Source organism: Gopherus evgoodei, chromosome 6 (assembly GCF_007399415.2).
Source record: "Gopherus evgoodei ecotype Sinaloan lineage chromosome 6, rGopEvg1_v1.p, whole genome shotgun sequence".
NCBI classification, from domain to species: domain Eukaryota; kingdom Metazoa; phylum Chordata; order Testudines; family Testudinidae; genus Gopherus; species Gopherus evgoodei.
Window position 1 is genome coordinate 44,432,898 of NC_044327.1, and position 23,696 is coordinate 44,456,593.

Consider the following 23,696-nt stretch of genomic DNA (forward strand, 5'->3'; position numbering starts at 1 on the left):
TTTCGAAATTCAACACATTTCAGGAGCTTCTAACAAAGTAGCTGGTGCACTCTCCCGTGAAAGAATCAACTGGTTAAAAATTGTCCTTGAAATGTGAAAAATCTTATTGTTTTACATAATTAGTAGTATATGTAAAGGTGCATGTGTTTTATTAATCTGTTTATTCTAAAGTTCTAGGAAGAAATCACCGCCAGTGTGGTTCCACACTGTCTGAGATTTGGGGGGCATGTCATAAACAGATAGTTATGGGTTAATGCCTCTTTTCCCTGTAAAGGGTTAAGAAGCTCAGTAAACCTGGCTGACACCTGACCAGAGGACCAATGGGGGGACAAGATACTTTCAAATCTTGGTGGAGGGAAGGCTTTGTTTGTGCTCTTTGTTTTGGGGGTTGTTCGCTCTTGGGACTAAGAGGGACCAGACATCAATCCAGGCTCTCCAAATCTTTCTGAATCAGTCTCTCATGTTTCAAACTTGTAAGTAATAGCCAGGCAAGGCGTGTTAGTCTTATTTTTGTTTTCTCAACTTGTAAATGTTCCTTTTTGGCTGAGAGGATTTTACCTCTGTTTGTTGTAACTTTGAACCTAAGGCTAGAGGGGGTTCCTCTGGGCTATATGAATCTGATTACCCTGTAAAGTATTTTCCATCCTGATTTTACAGAGATGATTTTTACTTTTCTTTCTTTAATTAAAAACGTTCTTTTTAAGAACCTGATTGATTTTTTCCTTGTTTTAAGATCCAAGGGGATTGGATCTGGACTCACCAGGGATTGATGGAGGGAAAGCAGGGAGGATGGTTAATTTCTCCTTGTTTTAAGATCCAAGGGGTTTGGATCTGTGTTCACCAGAGAATTGGTGAAGTCCCTCAAGGTAACCCAGGGAGGGGAAAGTTTTGGGGGGACAGAAAGTACTCCAGACACTGGAATTCTGGATGGTGGCAGTGTACCAGATCTAAGCTAGTAATTAAGCTTAGAAGTGTCCATGCAGGTCCCCACATCTGTACCCTAAAGTTCAGAGTGGGGAAGGAACCTTGACTTCTTTACATGAGTATAACTGCATCCACACTACATGGAGCTGAACTGTTTTAACGATACCTATACGATTAGAGGGGGGAAACTTTGGTGTGGAGACACAAGTCCTTAGCAGATATAGGGGAAAGCAAGGTGTTGCAAAGCAAATTATTCTAATTGCCTCTATCACTGGCTGCAATGAGAAATGAGAGTGGAAGAATAAAATCTTGCATTTGTTACAAGGCCAATTCTTCACTGTAGCCCAGAGTGACCCATGAGTATTTTCAACCCAAATCCATACTGTTCAGTGCTGGGGCATTTTAAAATTTTAAGTTCTATTATTCAAGAATGTGAATTAGATGAGGTGTCAATTCACTAAATGATCCTATTACTTCCTTTTAGTGGTTCAGTGAATTACTTTGTACTGTCGTACAGTTATCCCACAACTCTGACCCAAGACTAGAAGGAGCCTCTTTCCGGGTTCATTTAGCAGCCACATTGCCTGTTCCATAAAACTTCTCCCCAAAGAACAGCCACAGTTTTTAGTCTCTCTCTCTGTCTATATTTATATATTTTTAGGTAACAATTTAGTAGACACATTAAAGAATAATTTCTTTTAATAGGATGTTGAATTCTCTTTTCACATTGTTAGTCTGTCTGAGCCACTGTCTCCTCTTCTGATTATTTATTAATTAAATAATTGAGTATTGACAGTGTGCTCAGTGCTGTAGGAGATGCAGTTCCTGCCATGTAAAACTTTCAGTCTCTTTACTCTTATTTTGCTTACAATGAAGATAGTTGTTTTATCCATTATTTCAAATGCTGTTTACGTACCTGTGCCTCAGCAGATGGTTTTTGTTCCAGAAGAAGAGAGTTGTAACTTTGTTTCTGCAACTTCCTTATTAAGTGCTCGAAAAGTCCCTGCTAGGAAGAATTACATGGAAAGATATGTTTCAGACCTGTATTCTGTCTTCTGCAAAGTCTTTCCACAGCAGTCCAAACTGACCCAATTTTTGTTTACATACTATATGTAAGGTTTCATTAGTGCAGCAATATTCTGCAACAGAACACATGGACACTTTTTTAAAACCGAGAACAAAACATAAATCATTTTGGTGGGATTTGCTATGTTTACATCAATGATGTTTTCTTTGTGGGTGCTCAGTGCCCAATTGGAATTATGAAAGCTAAACTCTAAGATGTGAATTGACATGCAGTCATATTTGTTTCCTTGTATTTTAAGCCATCCTCTCTGTTTGCTGTTGAGTATTCCAATCTCTGCCTTGTTCTTCGCAGAGCAACGAACAGCAGATCTTGAGAGCAGCAGTTACGTGACCTTGATTGAGATTTCTCACTTTGATCAATATGCTGCCCTTATCCGTAGTGAAACATACTGTACACCAGATTGACTTTGGAGTTTTATCTGCTGCCATTACAACTTAGGGACCCTTGCTTCATTCTTAGTGAGGGATGAATGGGGCTCAGTGAATGAGGCAGGGAACCACATATTGAACAGTAAAGAAAAAAATATATACCGAACAGCTCCTTTGTTCACTGTGCATCATCCAACTTAAGTAGTGAATTAGGCAGAAGTCCTCTGAATAAAAGATATTCTCCTGTGGGCATTCTGCACCAAAAAATTAAAAATCTGTGCAAAAAAATTTCTGTGCACAATATTTTAAAATTCTGAAATTCTGCGTGCACACATACACACACAAAAATTCCCCTGGGAGTAGAGAGTCAAAGAAACGCCTATGACAACCCAGTTCCTGTTTCTCTGCCCCCTTTCTTCCCCAGAGCTCAGTCGAGGGACCAGACACCCACACCCCCCCCCCCCCACCGAGTCCACCTGCAGGCCCACCCCCAGCCAATATACCTGAACCCCTCATCCCCCAGAGCCCAACTGTGGGGGCCCCCTAGCCAAGATACCTGTACACCGTCCCCCCTTTCCCAGAGCCCAGGGATCCAGAGGGAGAAAGCCTGATGCTCGGACCCAGGCTTACACAGAGTTTCCTGCATTCCCTCAGGGCACTCTGGGAGCTGCAACTGCCAGGAACCATCTAGTTCCCTCTTTCTCCCAGCAATGTCTTCTATGTGCAAGCTGGGCTCTGCCAAGTCAAGTGGCAGCTAGCAGCACTGCAGCCCATTTCTGTGAGGGAAAGGAAATTCTGCGCGCACACGGTTAATTTCTGCAAAAATCTGCATTGGGCAGAATTCCCCCAGGATTAAATATAGAGGCGTGTGTCTTGTAAAATGTATAAAGTACTTTGAAGTAAAAGGTATCATATAAGTAAACATTTTGTATATCAGTTCTTTTTTTATATCAGACCTTCCCCTGATCTGTAGAATGTGGCTGAAGCCCGCATTTCATATATTGGCAAGAGACTGAATTTGATTGGATAGGATAGATTAATGTTTGATTTATTTCTCAAATTCATAATTGGTCAAATATGCTTATTGAACCATGAAGCTTCCACTCAGTTCTTTACGTTTTATTCTGTGACATAATGCATTTATTACTAAATAGTGCTGGGTTATTCCTTGGGGCTTTTTAATTTAGTTTTGGTTTTTCTTTGGTGACATTACACAATGTTTGCCATCTCTGTATTTTCCTGTATGTCCATGACTTTCATTTCTTGAAAATCATCTGTAAGGGCTGACAGCTCTTGCAGATTTTTCTGGCTGCAATCTAAGCAAGTGTTAGATGATTTTTGCCATTAGTTTCCTCTTGTGAGCTAGACAGCTTTACTGAACACTTTCTCTTGTAAGCCTTGTACCTGTGCGTAGGGACAGATGCTGTTCTGCAACAGCTTCAAGTCAATGAGGACTCAAGAGCGAATCACATTTGCTCAGCAAGTTATTGCTATCACATATAAAGAGTTGATTAACCACATCAGAAATGGAAATGAATCTTTGTTGTTTTTGTAGCACCATATACTTTAGCTGTGCCCTGAAGAGTTGAATCTAACCAGACATTTGTACGGAGGAGGGAGAGACGCCACATGCAATTTCCTCCCCACACCTTAATTTCCCCTTTTGTGCATGAATCTTTGCTTAGTTTCCTTTTAACTCTTGTGTGTTGTGCTTGATAGCCCCTAACTAATGTTTCTCTTGTTTTTTAACCTGTGCCTAACTTATTTGGTTGCTTTTCTCTCTCTTATTCTGTTTGTATAAGCTTTACCTACTACTCCGGTTACTTTTCCTCCTCTTTATTTGAACCATCCCATTTCCTTTATCATTATGACTCATGCCTATGATATTTTAGCTTTCATCGCAGCCCCTGTTCCCTTGACCTCCAGATAGGTATCTGACACCAAGCTGCAATGGCCACCCTCCATGTTACCCCTATTGTTAGGTAGCAGCTCCATATTGGGAGCAAAGTTAACAAAGCACTTTTAGAAGAATCTGTTTCCTGTTTGTCAGGCCTAGTCATAAATCATGGTAATTGCAGCTCCTCAGTCTGAGAACCAGCTCATAGCTTTCCCAGGCATAAATTAAATATCAACAAGATGTGAACAGGAAATTGTCTCCTGTTCAGCAAATGAAGATCCTTTTCCAGCTATTTCATTTAGAAGAATCAAGATTTTTTCCAGTCTAAGCATAAGCGGCTGAGACTCTTGCTGTTTGTAAAAAGCAACAAAGAATCCTGTGGCACCTTATAGACTAACAGACATATTGGAGCATAAGCTTTCGTGGGTGAATACCCACTTCATCAGATGCGTCTGACGAAGTGGGTATTCACCCATGAAAGCTTATGCTCCATTATGTGTGTTACTCTATAAGGTGCCACAGGACTCTTAGTCTGGATCTGTAAAAAGCAACAAACATGGCTACTCCTCTGGTACTTGCTGTTTGTGTTATTTAATTTTAAAATAATAGTCTTAATGATGAACATTTTGGGAAAGGGATGTCTTTGTTAAAGATTCAGTACCTCTGTCCATCCACTCAGCTGTGAGAGCTTACAGTGATCAGGTTCTGAGATATCCAGGAACTCCTCCAGCAAAGTCAGGGAAGGCCAGAGTTGATATTGCTGATATTGCTAAAGTTTAAAAAACAAATTAAAAAAAAACAAACAAAAAAAGCAGAAAATGTTTTTAAAAACCTTTCAGGTCTTTATACATCATAAAGAAGCTTAAATAAAAAAAGGGGGCACAAGATCAACTAGGGGAAAAAAAACACTTGGCAGGTCACATCCAAAGGTTGTCATGGAAAGATGAGTACATCTTTGTTCCAGGAGGGTAGATTTTCAGAGGCGTAATTTTGTGCATGTGTGTATTGGGAGTAGGGTGCATGTGAAACTGTGGCTCTGAAAATCTGGCCCTAGGTTTGCACTTCACTCCCCCCGCCCCCCGTCTTTATGGTCATGGTCATCCTTTCATAAGCCTTGATCTAACATTTAATCTCTTTTGCCACTTTTGGAAGACAGGATAATGGGCTGGATGGACCATTGGTCTTACTCAATATGGATGTTCTTATGTTATGTTCTTATGCCAAAGGTAAGGCCCAATTTCTGGTGTCAGCCACGTTTGTTAGAGATTCTCAGTATGCAGGAAACTGAGCATGGTTGCTCACAAGAGCATTCAGTTCTCAGTCTCCCAGCTTCACATAAGAGCCGACTTACCGAGTTGCTGAGGGGTGCTTGACCCATACTCCACCCCAGACCCCACCCCCGCTCCACCCCTTCCTCCAAACTGCCACCCCAACCTGCCTCTCCTCACCCAGTCCAACCAGCCCTTACCGCCAAGCAGACACCCGAAAATGAGGCTGCCCGGGGCACACATGCTGTGGAGCATGCCCATGGGGAAGATGGGGACCCGCCGGGGTTTGAGCTCCACCCGCCCCTCCTAACCTCAGCTTGGTGTCCAGCTGCATCCCTCTCCTGCCAGCTCCACACACTGCTGCCCTGGTCTTTGGCCTCAGCTCTAGCTCTGCCCCATGAGGCACACTCCAGGTGTGGGACTGGAGACTGGGGCAGCAGCATGCAGCGCTGGCAGGAGAGGGACGCAGGTGGACTGGGCAAACAGATGCAAAGCCAGGGTCAGGAGCCCCAGCCTGCGGATTCGGAGGGCTCTGGTACCAAATTGGGTGTGCCTGGTTGGATTCTAAGTGGGTGGGCTGCAGCCCACGAGTAGCTATGCCTCCCCAGGCCCCCACCTCTTTCCACACCCCCCACCTCCCCTTCTCCCCCAACAGTGCTGCAGAACCGCATATCTCTGGTGGGTGGGGAGGCGCTGATCAGCAGGGCTGCCAGCAGGTGGGGCGTGTCATAAACAGATAGCTAAGGGTTAATGTCTCTTTCACCTGAAGCACCTGACCAGAGGACCAATCAGGAAACCGGATTTTTTCAACTTTGGGTGGAGGGAATTTTGTGTCTGAGTCTTTGTTGTCTGTCTGCCTGCTTTCTCTGAGCTTTGGAGAAGTAGTTTCTGCTTTCTAATCTTCTGTTTCTAAGTGTAAGGACAAAGAGATCAGATAGTAAGTTATATGGTTTCTTTTCTTTGGTATTTGCATGAATATAAGTGCTGGAGTGCTTTGATTTGTATTCTTTTTGAATAAGGCTGTTTATTCATATTTCTTCTAAGCAATTGACCCTGTATTTTGTCACCTTAATATAGAGAGACCATTTGTATGTATTTTCTTTCTTTTTATATAAAGCTTTCTTTTTGAGACCTGTTGGAGTTTTCTTTTCTGGGAAATTTCAGGGAAATTGAGTCTGTACTCACCAGGGAATTGGTGGGAGGAAGAAATCAGGGGGAGATCTGTGTGTGTTGGATTTGCTAGCCTAATTTTGCATTCCCTCTGGGTGAAGAGGAAAGTGCTTTTGTTTCCAGGACTGGAAACGGAGAGGGGGAGTCACTCTGTTTGGATTCACAGAGCTTGTGTCTCTGTATCTCTCCAGGAGCACCTGGAGGGGGGAAGGGAAAAAGGATTATTTCCCTTTGTTGTGAGACTCAAGGGATTTGGGTCTTGGGGTCCCCAGGGAAGGTTTTTCAGGGGGACCAGAGTGCCCCAAAACACTCTAATTTTTTGGGTGGTGGCAGCAAGTACCAGGTCCAAGCTGGTAGCTAAGCTTGGAGGTTTTCATGCTAACCCCCATATTTTGGACGCTAAGGTCCAAATCTGGGACTAAAGGTATGACAGGGCGGCACTAGGAGGAGGGAGAAGTGCTGACCCATGGGGCTGCCAGTGGGTGCTGAGCACCTACTGTTTTTTTTTTTCCATTATGCTGCAGCCTTGGAGCACCCATGGAGTCGGCACCTATGCAGCTTCATCCTTGAATTCCGTAGTCAATAGATTCCTGAGAAACTTTTTAACATTATTAGGCACAGCTGTATAGCTAGACCTTTATAATTCTGTAAGGAGATCAACTTAGGTGTTCAGTAATTTTATCGACATACAACAGTATTGTAATCACTTGTGAAATGTCTCTCTTTTTGCTGGTAGAAGATATTCTGTGAAAACTTCCTTCAATGGAAAATCAGGTTTCAACTAAACTGAAATTTTCACATCAAGTGTCTGCTTTCCATTGTTTCACTGGAAAACCAAAACTCCCAAAATGAAAACTTTAATCTATAAACCATTTTCCAGCTAGCTCCAGTTAGTATTGTAATTTACCACTAAACTAAATGTGTTTAGCTATACAAGGTTCCTTTCTCTAAAGCTCCTTCAGCGTTAATTTCAGTAAAATATGGATTATTGTTATTCAGTTTCACTGATTATGTGAATTATTTCAACAAATAAAAACATGTTTTTATGTTTGTTAGAAAATGTTTTTAGGTGTTCGGACATGGAAGTGCAGTTCTAAACAAAAGAGAAAAAAATCACTGAATATCATTGCATTTGCTTTTTACTCAATTGTCTGAGATGATTACTGAATGCCCTGCTCCTGTTGATATTTACTGTTGTCACTTAGGCAAGGTTGGAATCATGTACAAAGGGCTTTGGGTTCCATTTTTTATGTCTAGACTGTGTACAATTGTCAGTGACTCAATTCCAGTACACCTCATGGGTGTTTTACTTTTATACTTGGCACTGCACATCTTGGCTTCCACTCTGTTTACTTTGACAGAACCTAGTGAAACATCTTGGACCAGGTTCTCTGGCATGTTGCAACAGTTTTCCACCACACTAAGTTAATAATCTAGACCTAAGTTCGTCCAGTCTGTCCCAGGGAGTATCCTCCTGGTATAAAAGTGATCCTCCAGTGGGGTAGAGACAACTTAAAGGTTCTACAACACTCACCATCCTTGCTTCCAGTGAAACAGAAGTTGCTGGAGGAAAGGGGATGTGGAGAGGACACACACAGTGCAGGCCATACTTAGAGGCTGGAGGACACTCTCCTGGGAAACAGCGACTCTGAAAAAGATTTGAGATTCGTGGTGGATAATCAGCAGAACATGAGCTCCCAGTGTGACTCTGTGGCCAAAAGAGCTAATGAGATCCTGGGATGGAGACATGATTGGTACCTGCTGATAGTAGAGGGGGAAAGGGGTGCACAATTAAAGGTTCGCCTCCACCCCAACAGCTTGAGTCATGCCTACCCCTCCCCTTACCCTCAGTGGCCTCTCCCTAAAGTTCCCAGTTGTTTGCAGCTGCCTCTCCCTGCTGCCAGCTCCCCAGGAGCTGCTGCACATTGAGGGAGCCAATCCAGAAAACCCTGGCAGAAGTCTGGGAGTGGGGCATGACACCTCTGCTGGGATGTATAAACAAGGGACTCCCAAGTAGGAGTAGAGGTTATTTTACCTCTGCATTTGGCACTGATGTGACTACAGCTGGAATTCTGTGTCCAGTTCTGGTGCCCGCAATTCAAGAAGGCTGTTGATAAATTGGAGAGGGCTCAGAGAAAAGCCACAAGTATGATTAAAGCAGTGGTTCTCAAACTTTTGTACTGGTGACCCAATTCACACAGCAAACCTATAAGTGTGACACCCTCCCCCCTAAATTAAAAACACATTTTTTATATTTAACACTATGAGGGAGGTGAAGCAGGGTTTGTGGGTGGAGGCTGACAGCTCATGACCCCCTATATAATAACCGTGCCACCCCCTGAGGGGTCATGACCCCCAGTTTGAGATCCCTTGGATTGAAGGATTAGGAAAAATGCCTTACAGTGACAGACTAAAGGAGCTCGATCTATTTAGTTTCACAAAGAGAAGGTTAAGGAGTGACTGATGATTGTCCGTATCTCCAAGGGGAATAGATACTTAATAATGGATTCTTTAGTCTACCAAAGAAAGGTATAACATGATCCAATGGCTGGAAGTTGAAGCTAGACAAATTCAGACTAGAAATAAGGTGTAAATTTTTAATAGTGAGAGTAATTAACCGTTGGAACAATTTGTCAAGGTTTGTGTTGGATTCTCCATCACTGGCAATTTTAAAATCAAGATTGGACATTTTTCTAAACCATATCCTCTAGGAATTATTTTGGGGAAGTTCTGTGGTCTTTGTTATACAGGAGGTCAGACTACATGATCACCGTAGTCCCTTCTTGCCTTGGAATCTATGAATCTTTATGGTATTCCAAGCCTATAATTACAGTCATCTTTAAGTTCAAGGGAGTTCTTCCCATGAAATAACACGATGTGGCCTATCATGTTGATCTTCAAACTCATATTTTGAATTGCATGCATGATCATCTAAACCATTTTTTCTTAAAACTCCATACAGATAAATCTTTTGTTTTTTCTCTTTCAAACAAAAACAAAATATAAATTTAAACTCTCACTGTTAACAAATCAAGGTAAAGTAATTAATTAACTAACTAATTTTAGGATTGGGGACTTCCTTATTTGGTTTCTCTCCACATGCAGAACACTGAGGAATACAACATTGTGCGATATGATTGATGTAGAATGTCCTCAAGATAGCATTAGAAGGACAGAGACAAAGAACATTGTAAACAGTTACTTGTGTCTTTCTTCATTCTAACAAGCTATTCTAGATTTAACATGTTTTGTTTTACCTTGGTAGAATACTCCCATGAGATCACATTTATTGACATGTTAGAATTTTAGATGACTCTGGTGGAGGACAGCTAATTGGTACTCCTGGATTGCTTCCAGAGAGAAGGTTTTCTCTTCTTCAGGACATACTGATTTCTTAGCACTTCCACGTCCTACATACTTTGGACCCAAACATAAACTCTGCAGCTGCCTCTACACCACTGGGGTGGCCCATGTATATTAACCACTTATGTATTTACATACGTTCTTCATTTATTCAGTTTCACTGCTCTTGTAGCAAATATGTTTTAAAATATAGTAAGCACAAATCTCTGTAAACCCTGCTTTCCCATTAATCAAATATTCAGTTCTTGTGACTTCCAAGTTTTTTCATCATCTATGTACCGTAGTTCGCTCTTAATTATTTTCCCTTAAATGGGAAACATTCAACTTCATTGCATATGAAATATTAGTGTAAACCTTTTTCCTCCCATGTAAGACTAGCAGCTTCAAATAGGCTCTTTCCTACTGTTCTGCTCATCCGTTTTTGTTTTTGTCCTGTAACATGACATTCTTGCAGTAATAACTATAAGTACTTGTATTTGTCATAGATTGGTACATCATCTCTATGTAATGCAGTTGATTTTATGTTGTTATGTACTTGGGCCACTTATATGTCATATCAAATGATCTGGACCCTTATACTTTGTTAAACATAAAACTAAACAAATGATACAAGTGATCATCCTTATTCTCTCAGCTATTTCTTTGTATCTGCAAGCTCTGCTTTTATGTTTTATCTTATTTCTCCTAGTAGAATAATTGTTGTCTCTATTTTAGCCTGTTCTTCAAAGGATACTTTTGAGGAACATTTAAAAAAAAAAAAAAAAAAAGGCTTTTCTAGCCATTGTTAATAAGAATTTTCAAGCAGCAGCTAAAAAATTTTTGGTTTCTTTTTTTTAATGTATCTTTTTTGCAAGCCATTTGACCTATTGCATGTTGCAAGGCTACTAATAAACCTCAGGTATCAGAATATAGTAACTCCTTGCTTAACGTTACAGTTATGTTCTAGAAAAATGCAACTTTAAGTGAAACGATGATAAGCAAATCCAATTTCCCCATAAGAATTAATGTAAATGGGGAGGTTAGGTTCCAGGGAAACTTTTTTACACACACACACACACACACACACACACACACACACACACACACACACACACACACACACACACACACACACACACACACACACACACACACACACACACACACACACACACACACTATAAGTTTTAAACAAACAATTTAATACTGTACACAGCAATGATGATTGTGAAGCTTGGTGGAGGTGGTGAAGTAAGAGGGTGGGATATTTTCCAGGGAATGCCTTACTGCTAAATGATGAACTAGGACTCGGCTGAGCCCTCAAGGGTTAACAAATTGTTAATGTAGCATCACGCACTATAAGGCAGCACGAATGGAGGGAGGGAAGACAACATGGCAGACAGAGAGAGACACACACCCTGAGTGTGGGAGAGAGAGAGAGATGCGCATTGTACCTTTAAGTGTGCCGACACCACATTCTAAGTACATTGCCTTTAAAAAGATCAGGAAGTTGATACAGCAGCTGCGGCCAACTCTCTCCTTCCTGAACCCTGTTGTGTCTTCCCCCTGCTCTATATGGAGAAGCGGGGAACATGGGACAGGAGTCGGGGTGGGGGACAACCCTGATATTAATCCTCCTCTTCCCCCCTCCCCTGCACAGCAAGCAGGGGGCTCTGGGAGCAGCTCCAAGACAGAGGATAGGAGCAGCACTTGGCAGTGAGGGGCGGGACAGCTGAACTGCCTGCAATTGGTAGCCTGCTGGGCAGCTGCTGCACAGGGAACAAAGGGGAGCAGCGAGCTGATAGGGGGGCTGCCAGTCCACCCTGGTTCCAAGCCCCCACTAGCTAGCTGCAACAGGCTGCTCTTCCTACAAGTAGTGGACAACGCAGGCGGCAGCCAAAAGCTTTATAAGAGAGCATTGCCCATTTTAAACGAGCATGTTCCCTAATTGATCAGCAACATAACAATGAAACAATGTTAACCGGGATGACTTTAAGTGAGGAGTTACTGTACTTGTTCAAGTGTTTTTCCTGAGTCAAGCTGACCCAGTTAGCCTCCTGCTCAGTAAATATACCCACCTGTGGCTGAGGGAATGGTCTCAAGGACAGTGCTGGTGACATTTCCTTGGAAACCAGATGGGGCTCTGTAAAGAGATGAACCCCTTACCTCTCTCCAGCACTCTCACAGTCCTTGTCAAAATAACTTGTTTGTATTTTCCTCGTCTTATGCAGGCTAAGACACACAGGTTTTGGAATATGCCAGCTTTGCATAATAATACAGAATTGAATGTGATATACTTTAAATATATGCATTCTAATCTTTGTTGTGGCAGCACATCAGAACCTAATAGTAAAAGCCAGAGAACATTGTCAAATTACTGTTTTAATTGCATGGCTGCAGTACAGAGTGATTTGACAATCTACATGTATTCCTTTGGCTAGTTTATTGATAGTTTCTAGTGTTTCTTTGTGGTTTCCCCTGCTCAGTTATAAGCCCTTATTGTGTTTCTTCCAGTCTGTTAATTTCTGTGTTCCCACTAAATGGCTCTGACAAATCCTGGCCTTTTTATATGTAATTAGTTATTTGAATGAGAGGGCTCCAAAACAGGAAGCAGGGAAAGGAAAATGAGAGGTAGATCCTGATCCGCTGTATTTACCTCTTTTTATCTGGAAGTGTTTTAAGTAGAGCAGGACAGAGAGGGGCAATTCTGTTCCATGGAGAATTTTGATGTTTTACAAATTGGTTTTGTTACCATTAGGAATGCAAGCCAAAACTTCAAAATTCTCCACAAGAGGGAATGGAGCCTTAGGTCTGGGATGGTCCTCCTGGTGTGCTGCTTTAGGGCCGCAGAACCTGGAAGCCAAGATTAGCCAGCAGCCCGCCAGAAAGGCGAGCTTTGCCAATGGAGCTTCACCAAAATTGAACCTTCTTCAAAGCATTGTGATCGCACTACTTTGGCAAATTCCAACAAAAGAATGTTTTAAGCAGTTCTGGTTTTAAATTGGGACTGTTGAGGATTTAAGAGCTAATGGCAGTAACTGGTTTATTTTATTTTATTTTTTAAAAAAGTAAAATAAAAATACTAAACGAACTATAAGGTTTTGCTGGTGTGGATGCAGTTACAGTCTTGGGGACTGTGGCCCAAAATAAATGGGGCTCTGCACAGAGATAGAGATCCTCGAGGAAGAGCAATTTGCAGGATTGGGGCCTTAGGCATAGTAACTTCAAGTATTGCAGTAGTCCCCTGATAATTACATAGTGGGACTAGTCACATGCAAATTTAGACATGCTCAAGAATCTGACTGAATCATTGTCTTGGTGAGTTTTCCCTGTTTTATGGGAAAGAGGATAGGGGAGTTTATTTTTAAGCATTTTTTTTTCAATTTTTGCCAATTTAAATTTTCATAGTTGTGGGAAATGATGGGAGGATCAAATATTTTTTAATGAAAGACCATTGAGATTCAAAAATTTAAAGCTCTATAAACCATTAAAAATACAATTTTTCACATCACATGTTAAAATATACAAAGTAAATATCCTTAAATCAAGAAATCCTTCCTGTTTTTACTATTCATTCACTAGTTCATTTGTAACAAGCCTAATTCAAAAGTTTAAATGGCTGGATTTTGACTGTAGTTCTCAAACAGCCTCTTTCTAACATTGCCTAGCTCTAAATTTTAGGGTGACAAGACATCCCGATATTAGGGGCATTGTCTTATATATGCCCCTGAAAGAAAGTATCCCTGTGTTTCACACTTGCTATCTGATCACCCTAGTAAATTTTGGTTATCATCAATAGAAATATTTTTTCATCGATTTGTGTGTGTACGGTGAAATCAACATTTGCCAACACTTACCGAAAAAAATCTCATATCAAGCATATGTTTATGTTTGTTAGAAAATATTTTTAAATATTCAAACAAGAAATCAGTCTTCTGGCTTCACTGGTGACTCGTGGTGCCTGTCTCACTCACAATCAGGTCAGCTTCCTTTGAATGTGACTAGTCCTAAAATAAGAGACCGTCCCTATGTCACAGAAACATTTCCTTTTCATTGCGCTCTCTTACCCTAAGCTTCCTTCCTCTGTGTCCTCCTGAGTTTATAAGTCTTAGTACAATGGTATTAATACCTGGAATCCTGGAATATGTAGGACTGTGGACTTAATAGTCATGGTGATTCTCTTCATGTTGTTCTGCTTTTAATTCTTCTTTAATGCCAATGGTGTAAAACTGGTGCATTAGTCTGTTCAATTTTTGAAAAAAACAAGAAAAAATGTAAAACAAAGTACTATTATTTATTATTCTTGTAGCACAGAGAGGCCACTCTGCTAAGTACTGTACAGCCATAATTAAAATTACTTACTTCGTGTCTTTGCAGCGTTGGATCGATGGCCGTGGCTCCCCCGTCGACTTTGCTTCCGCCTCTCGCACTGCTGGAATTCAGCAGTTGATGGGAGAACGATCAGGGATCGATTTATTGCATCTACATTACACGCGATAAATCAATCCCTGACAGATCAATTGCTACCCGCTGATCTGGCGGGTAGTGTAGACATACCCTAATTGGAGTAAGGGCTAGCCTCCACTAGAAGCACTGTGTTGGCACAGTTGCACTAATGCAGCTGTGCTGCTGTAGCACCTTTGGTGAAGACACTCTGTGCGACGGAAGAGAGCTCTCCTGTCGGCATAATAAATCCACTTCCATGAGAGGCTGTAGCTATGTTGGCAGGAGAAGCTCTGCCACCGACATAGCCCTGTTCACACCAGCACTTAGTTCAGTGTAATATATGTCACTCAGGTGACTGACTTATTCACACCCCTGAGCAACGTAAAGTTATACCAAAGTAAGCGGTAGGGTAGACCTGGCCTAACGCACACATGAAGTTAATCAGGAATAGTTAACTTGCTTTAAATTCACACCTCACCTTATTCCAGATTAATTTTCATGTGTAGACAAGCCATAGATATAAGGTGAGAGACAACAGCAGGTGGGTACAACTGACAGACCGGGAGCATAAAGAAACAATGACATGATACTGAGGCAGAAAACAAACTGCAGCATGCAGGAACTTGCAGTGCAACTGTGACCTACCAGTGCTATGGATAATCAGTTAGCAAGACTTTCAGATACTATCAGGGCTTGTCTACATCAGAAAGTTGCAGCGCTGGTGAGGGAGTTACAGCGCTGCAACTTTGAAGGTGTACACATCTGCAGGGCACCACCAGCGCTGCAACTCCCTGTTTGCAGCGCTGGCCGTACTCCCGTTTTGTCTCGGGTGTAGAGGATCCAGCGCTGGTGATCCAGCGCTGGTAATCCAATGTAGACAGTTACCAGCGCTTTTCTTGACCTCCGTGGAAGGAGGAAGCCTCTGGTAATCAAGCTGGTTTCCTTTCCCGGTTTGCTCTCTCGGTCCCGGAGCCACCCAGCAAACCGCAGGGAAGGAGACCTGCTTGCTCGGGGTTCCGGGACCGAGAGAGCAAACCGGGAATGCCGCGGTTTGCTCTCTCGGTCCCGGAGCCACCCAGCAAACCGCAGGGAAGGAGACCTGCTTGCTCGGGGTTCCGGGACCGAGAGAGCAAACCGGGAAAGGAAACCAGCTTCGCCGCGGTTTGCTCTCTCGGTCCCGGAACCCCGAGCAAGCAGGTCTCCTTCCCTGCGGTTTGCTGGGTGGCTCCGGGACCGAGAGAGCAAACCGCGGCGTTCCCGGTTTGCTCTCTCGGTCCCGGAACCCCGAGCAAGCAGGTCTCCTTCCCTGCGGTTTGCTGGCTGGCTCCGGGACCGAGAGAGCAAACCGCGGCGTTCCCGGTTTGCTCTCTCGGTCCCGGAACCCCGAGCAAGCAGGTCTCCTTCCCTGCGGTTTGCTGGCTGGCTCCGGGACCGAGAGAGCAAACCGCGGCGTTCCCGGTTTGCTCTCTCGGTCCCGGAACCCCGAGCAAGCAGGTCTCCTTCCCTGCGGTTTGCTGGGTGGCTCCGGGACCGAGAGAGCAAACCGCGGCGAAGCTGGTTTCCTTTCCCGGTTTGCTCTCTCGTCCCGGAACCCCCCTTGAAGCCGCCCAACAGCGCTGCAGTGTGGCCACATCTAACACCACTTGCAGCGCTGGTTGCTGTAAGTGTGGCCACTCTGCAGCGCTGGCCCTATACAGCTGTACTAATACAGCTGTAACAACCAGCGCTGCAAAATTTTAGATGTAGACATGGCCATATCAGTCTGCCACTTTTTACTAGGGTGTGTTTCCTTTCTACTAAAAACAAGTGTTTTGCATAATAACGAACTTCTCAGTAAGCGTTTGTTTTTCTGTTGCTTTACTAGGTATCATGCCTGTGTACCATAACATGTTTGCACTAATGAATGAAACAGAGAGAATTTGGTATCCTCCAAATCACATCTTCCACGTAGAAGAATCAACCAGGCTCAACATACTCTACCGAATAAGGTAGCATGACAACTCAGATAACATCTAAAAAAGAACTGTGATTTATTTTTCGTATTAATGCGAAAAGCTAAATAACAAAGCAGTATAATATAAAATGTAACTGAATTATAGTCTTCATATGAACTATTAGGTACTTGATAAGAAGCATACAAAATATGTTGGATTGAGTAAACGGAATAATCCATTGTATTGTTTGTGCCTTTGTATTGGAGATAGCTATACTTGCCTCTTCAGGTTAAAAAACAAAAAGGTACTGAAAGTACAGGGAGTTCCAATTATTTGTTGTTTGTTTGTGATAAATGGTCAACTAAGAAGAGCCAAATTTCTTGCTCGTGGATTTGTGTTTTTAAGTTATGATGCTAATGTAATTGCTAGTATCAGAGGGCAGCCGTGTTAGTCTGGATCTGTAAAAGCACCAGAGAGTCCTGTGGCACTTTATAGACTAACAGATGTTTTGGAGCATGAGCTTTCGTGGGTGAATACTCACTAATCCGCCGAAGTGGGTATTCACTCACGAAAACTCATGCTCCAAAACGTCTGTTAGTCTATAAGATGCCACAGGACTCTTTGCGTGTAATTACTAGAAGTTGTGAAATGTAAAAAGTCCTTCAGTGGCTAAAATGCTGATTTATAGATATAATTAAGTTGCCTTATCCAATTATCAGGACATCTACAGCAGAATTTGTATCTATCCAATGAAGAAAATCTCTTTTTTTGAAAGTGAACTTTTTGAGCTGCGCATCTACAATTTTTCCTTCTGAAAAGCCTTTTATTTGCTTGAAATGCACAAGGTAGCATGGATGTCCCTTTGGTAAATTAATTGCAAATTGAAATGCAAAATGTCCTCTTAATGGCTTGGTTTGCCCTATTCTGGTAGACTGAAATTATGTTGTTGAAATTTCTGGTGTGTGCATCTGTTAGTTTGTTTCCCATTCTATTATAAGAGTACGATAAGAATGACTACCAGACTGCACAGATGCACAGCAGAACACTCAACCATATTGCTAAATCCAGTTTAAAATGTGATTGTGGTCAGCAAAACTACTCTGAAAATCTTACTTTTTAGAGTGTTTTGTTCATTCTCCAGTAATCTCATACATACAACGCAAAGTAAGATCAACCAGGTACAGTATCAAAAAATCAAGCAGTTTGTTTTGTTTTATATGGTATATTATGAGCAAAAGAGATTCAGGAATCAGAATTTAAAGCTGGCAATTTTGTTAGTGATATATTAGTTGGGTTAGAATACAGCTTTCTATTCTGCAGTTACATTAATTTTATAGTGCTACTCCTACTTCCAAACATTTCTTTTAGTAATCTAAGATATGATTTATTCACATTGGGAGCAGGTACAATGTTTGCAGCAACCATGTGTCACTTCTACAAGAACCACTGTTACCTCGTTGTAATAAACTGATTGGCTTGATACCCAGAGTGTTTTCTTTGGGATTGTATAATGGTTGTTCGCTTAGGCATAGAATAATCTTGTCTTCTTTGGGCATTGTTATAATAACCCAAGTAGTTATATTTCATAGTATCATCTCAAGAGGTTTGTAGAGGACCAAGGATCTTGCTACAGGGAGTTGTATATGAAAATAAAACTTAACTTTACCAAGTGATGGTATGTAAGATGTGCGATCTTTTTCAGCAGATATACCCTTTAATTTTGTTGATATTTGTCTAACTATACAATGTGTATGTTCCTCAACAGGTTTTATTTTCCTCACTGGTATTGTAATGGCAGTAGCAGAGCATATCGTTATGGTGTTTCCCGAGGTGCAGAGAGCCCTGTCCTTGATGACCTTGTCATGTCTTATCTGTTTGCTCAGGTATGACTTTCAGTTGATAGTTCATGATTAACTGTTTTTTTTACCTCTTTGCCACTGCTTTTTGACACCATCATCCAAACGTAGAATGTGGATGATGTCCCACAGAAATAACCCACAAAGTTTGACTTAATTTCTCAGAGGCCAGTTTTAATATGCAAAAGAAACTCCGGGCCATATTGTGACTCTGCAGTAGGAGAAAATGAATACCCAGTGGATCCATGTTATGAGGACTGTGTTGCCTCCACCATATCATTCCCCTCAGTAAGGATCAAGCTCCATTTTTTGAGAAGAGCAGGCTTGGAAATATAGGACCATACCGTCCCTGAATAGACCTTGTGGGACTTCAGCCAAAAGCTGATACAAACCTTTTAATGATGAGGTAAATATTCAGTGATTGCTTGCGCTCTTTTCTCTCTCAGTGGCGAGATGATTTTGTTCATGGTTGGGTAAAGGTGCCTGTTACTCATGAAACACAGGAAGAATGCCTTGGAATGGCTGTTCTTGATATGATGAGAGTGGCCAAAGAGAAGGACCAAACTCCCCTGGCTATCTACAATGCAGTCAGGTAATTCCTTACTTCAAAACAATGTTACTTTTACATACAGTAAAAGGATGACTCATTAGTTTGCTGTTTTCTCACTCTGCCTTTCTCTTTCATGTAACCCAAGTAATTAGCACCTTGACAGACACACAATTTTTGGCAACAGATTTGTTCTAGAGCAGAGTTTCCCAAACGTAGAGAGATTATCTCATGACATCCTCCCCTTACCTTTGTGATCGCATGGACTACTTCCCTTTCCGTTAGCAATTGAACAATGTCCTTGTGGCAACTTCAGCCATTGCTTACATAGGCCTTGGCTACACTCACACTTTACAGCGCTGCAGCTGGGGTGTGAAAAAACACCCCCCTGAGCGTTGCAAGATACAGCGCTGTAAAGCGTCAGTGTAATCAGGGCAGCAGCGCTGGGAGCATGGCTCCCAGTGCTGCACGCTACACCCGTAAGGGATGTGGTTTACATGCAGCGCTGGGAGAGCTCTCTCCCAGCGCTGCCGCTCTGACTACACTCACACTTCAAAGCGCTGCCGCGGCAGCGCTTTGAAATTCCAAATGTAGCCATACCCATAGAAAATAACATTAGGAAAGTAATTAATGTATTTTTAGCTGTTTTTTAATGAAATTTAGCAGGTGGAAACAAGGAAGAGTCAACACTATGTGACCAGTTCTCTGTGGACCACAGAACACTTGCCAGAGGTCCAGATAGCCAGGGGAGTACCCTGGTAGCACTCCTACTCTCTGGATTGTCACCAAGCTACTGTGTTTGAGCCTCACACACTGGGCCTATGTGCTCTTAAGCTTCCTTTGGTGTGAGTAGGCTGCAGAACTGCCCTGACACACTTGCTGAGCACAGACTGTCTGTTGGTTATCCCTTCACAAAAATGAGACCTCACAGCCTAGCTGCCATAGGCTCCAAGACTCCCCAGTAGCTTAAGCACACGCTTCCTGTTTTGAGCAGGGGGTTGGACTAGATGACCACCTGAGGTCTCTTCCAGCTCTAATCTTCTATGATTCCTCAGAGATCTGACCTCGTGTGAGCTCTGGGTTTACAGTTACCTCTTCAGGCGTGTGTGATAATTGAACCAAACAGACCCACAGACTTTGTAAGGTATCGAAAAATGAATCACTCTTTACTTTTGCTAGCACAAGTATACAGATCTAGACAAACAGTAACCTGTGTATATGCATTTCCCTGCCTCATGTCCCGTACCGCTCTCAAACATTCTTTGGGCTTATGTCAGAGTCGTCTAAAGAGTCTAGGCTTTTCCTCCAAATCCTGGAGTATCTCCCTGTAGTCTGTAGCCAGTTTTCTTTTTCCTTGGCTGATCCAGCAGCTAAGCAAGTCCCCTCTGCTACAACAGTATGTCCCCTCCTGCCCAATCTTCCTTTTGTCTCATCCTCCAACCCACCCAGTCTCTGTTGTTTTTAAAGAGTAGTATCAACACCTTGGTTCTTTGACCTGCTTCTGGGGAAATTCCACTCTCCAAATGCTAGACAAGCTGGGCAGAACTGGTTCCATCCAGGTTGCAGCTACCCATTATTCTGCTAACGGCTAGATCTCACAATTGTCCTATTCAGAGCCAACACACCTGCACCCCTCTTGCCTCCTCAGCATAAGGGGGATGGTGAAACAATACAGCAAAAGACAGCCGTAAAACAGAAGGATACAGACAATTCATAAAATTGAACTGGAATTCCTAAGCTGTACATAGACAGATCCACTCAGTTATCAGAATTTGCTTTTACACTGTTTTTTATCAATGTATACTGCTAAAGGCCCTGTTCAGGAAATCGCTTAAGCATGCTTTTAAAGTGCTGAATGGCACTTAAGTACATGTTTAAAGTTATGCACATGTTCAAGTACTTTCCAGAATACATATGTGTTCCTGAATAGGGGGCCAAAGAGAACAAGTGAAAACAGATGTTCAGCAGTAAATGCTTAAAATAGTCTGGTGCCATATTTCTGAAATTGTTATGCCCTACCCCTCTTTTCTATACTAGCAATATTTTCATTATACCGTATTAAATCATTGATATTGCCATATGCTACTCAGGATATCTGGAAACTGTAATTTGAAGATGGCAAGGACTCTTTCATTTGCTGGGAGGAAGACCAATTACTCAGATAGTTCTTTTCTCTTTAAAATGTTGACTCACTAAATTTTTTATTTGGGAGGATTTCTGAGGTAATCACCTCTTGTCTAGACAACATGTTCTCTCGCTCTCACCTTTTCTTCCATTCTGGTGAGTCTGGTTTTGAAAGTTTCCTTTTTTTGTGTCCATTCTTTTGTTAAACCTCTTCATATCATAACTTTTAAAACATTATATTTTCATTTTTAATCACCTGGTTAACAAAATACTACTAGAGCCAGTGCCACGAGTGGTAACTGATTAAATAAAACTTTTTTTAATATTGTCTTTAGATTTTGGCATCTTCTTTTAAGTTACACAGAGAAAATGTTAACAGAGCATTAAGTTATAAGAACATTGAGCACTCAAAAGTTAAGAAATCCAACCTCCCAATACAAGGCTTAGTTCATGATACAGTGTAGAATTGCATTGTTTGTTATCTTTTTAAACTTGACATGTGGTTCTGTGTCTGTATTTACAAATCTGAATGATCTAGAAAGATCAGGATTTTGCTACATTGGCATAGCTATGGGAATTTATCGATGTATCCTGGCTGACTGGACTTCTCCCCAACCCCGCATAATAATGACTAAATCAGAAATGCCTAGTTTATGGAAACAGCAGTGTACTGTACTTTGGAACTAGTACATGAAAAATAAAAAATGGCACAATAAGTGTGGTTTCATTTTCAACAACTTTTACTGAAGACTGAAATAAAGTCCACAATATCTTTTAAAATCACAGTAAGTAGTTCATTTGATAGATAAAGTATTTTCATGTTGGCTTTGTATTTATTTAGCCTACAGAAATCATTTCCTTTTCTAGGCTTCATAGATAAACCTTGGAATTTATGTGCTAATCTTGTGTTCACAGTTACAAGATGTTTTTGCCTAAATGTGTTCGGGCAAAAATCCAAGACTACCATATTTTGACACGAAAGAGAATACGGTACAGATTCCGCAAATTTATCCAGCAGTTTGGCCAATGCAAAGCTACTGCCAGAAACTTGAAACTTAAATATCTTATAAATCTGGAATCCCTTCAGCCTGCCTTCTATTCAGAGATTTTTGAAGTAAAAGAGCCTTGCAGAGGTGAAGAGAGTTTTGCAACCATTATAATAACTGGAAATGGCGGAATTCAGTGCTCAAGAGGGAAACATAAAGAAAGTGAGACACTGACAGAACAGGTAATCCTTGTGACTATGGCGCCACTTTTATTATTTTTAAGAATTTTGCAAATGGACATGGTAACAGTAATTTGGTCATATGTTACATGTACTGATTAATTCTAATATAGTACTATAGAATGAATTATGACTTTGACTTAATAGTTCTACCGTGGTTTCTGTATGAATGGAGTTTGACTTGAACCAAACAGCAGAAGACTTTTTAAATTAGGTGGATTTTTAATATAGATTTTAAGAGAAATAACTTTTGGCTAAGCAATTAAAGTACTTAGATGACAAATGAAGAGTGCAGTTCTCTGTCATTCATGCTGTTAAAACAGGATTATTATAAAAGTTGACATGAGAAAGTAACAGCTCTGTCTAATTTAAGAGTTAAAAAAGCTAAATGATTAAATCATTTGTTATAATCATGCAGTTACATTTTATTCTTGATGTTATTTGGGTGTTTTTGTTTGTTTTTTTTACATTGTTTTTCATCTGAATATTCAACAGTTCAACTTAACGTTATCTAATACTAGTTGCTAGCAGGAAATGAATTACTAGTTGTCAGAAATTACCGAGTCTAGCTTTGATAAGTCCCACCTGTTCCATTGCTAATGTGCAGTGTACCCAGATCAGGTCAGAAAAACTGTTATCCCAAAGATGATGTATCATTTCAGGAGTACATCTTATTTTTTGTACATAGCTTTTAAATAAAAGAATATTATTGTGAAACATTTCTATAGCATTAAAAATTTATACATTGCTTTACAGACTATAGATGAAACAACCTTTCTTCTAGTATAACCCTTTTTTATAATCTAAATAGGACTGGTTTTTTTCCAAAGGGAAATTTGAAGGAGTATTAGAGGTGATCTTTTTTAATTACACTTTTTAATACATATACATTTCATGATAGATAACAAACTAGATCAAAACAGTAATGTGAAAAATACCTTGTAAAGCAAATTGAGGTTAACAGATAGATTACAAGTGGTCACAGGCCATTATGTAAAATGACACTTTTATGATATGGTATTTAATTATCAGGCATATTAAAATATATAACTATATATGTGTAAATATCTTGATATTTCTTCATGTGTGCTTATTAGTAACAGTGCAGACTGAGCTGAGGTTTGAATAATTGGGCCAATAGTTATCATCTGTATAACTCTGATGATTTAAGGTTAAATGTTCCTACTAGACACCCTTCATATGCAAAAAGTAGCTTTCAAGAGACTGTTCTAATGATGATGCCTGAAGTTATTTTATAGAAAAACAGGCCTTTTAAAATCACTTTTTGTACATTAATTCATATATAAAATTTGTCCTTTTTGAGCCACGTTTTCGTAAAGCAACCTCTAACTTTGCATATGCTGAAATTTGTGGATACAGCTGTACCATTTGTGCATGCCAATCAAGCCTTTAATAGCAAGAGTAATACATAAAATTTTTATTGTTTTTCCTCTGAGATTCTCAAAATTCTTTTCCAAGATGAATAAGCATTATTATCCCCAGTTTAC

The 23,696-nt window shown here is 41.0% G+C and overlaps 1 protein-coding gene across 5 annotated transcripts in view; it reads left to right on the forward strand.

Annotated features, from left to right (window-relative positions):
- The window catches only part of JAK2 (Janus kinase 2), a 145,442-nt gene that overhangs the window by 69,654 nt on the left and 52,092 nt on the right, over positions 1 to 23,696 (forward strand). For 4 of the 5 annotated variants that reach the window (XM_030565805.1, XM_030565804.1, XM_030565806.1 and 1 more), the window contains exons 3-6: positions 16,367 to 16,490; positions 18,202 to 18,319; positions 18,739 to 18,884; positions 21,879 to 22,191. In XM_030565805.1, the coding sequence (XP_030421665.1) occupies positions 16,367 to 16,490; positions 18,202 to 18,319; positions 18,739 to 18,884; positions 21,879 to 22,191 (701 nt within the window). The remainder of the gene's footprint in view (positions 1 to 16,366; positions 16,491 to 18,201; positions 18,320 to 18,738; positions 18,885 to 21,878; positions 22,192 to 23,696) is intronic. The other variant, XM_030565808.1, reaches the window with a different exon arrangement.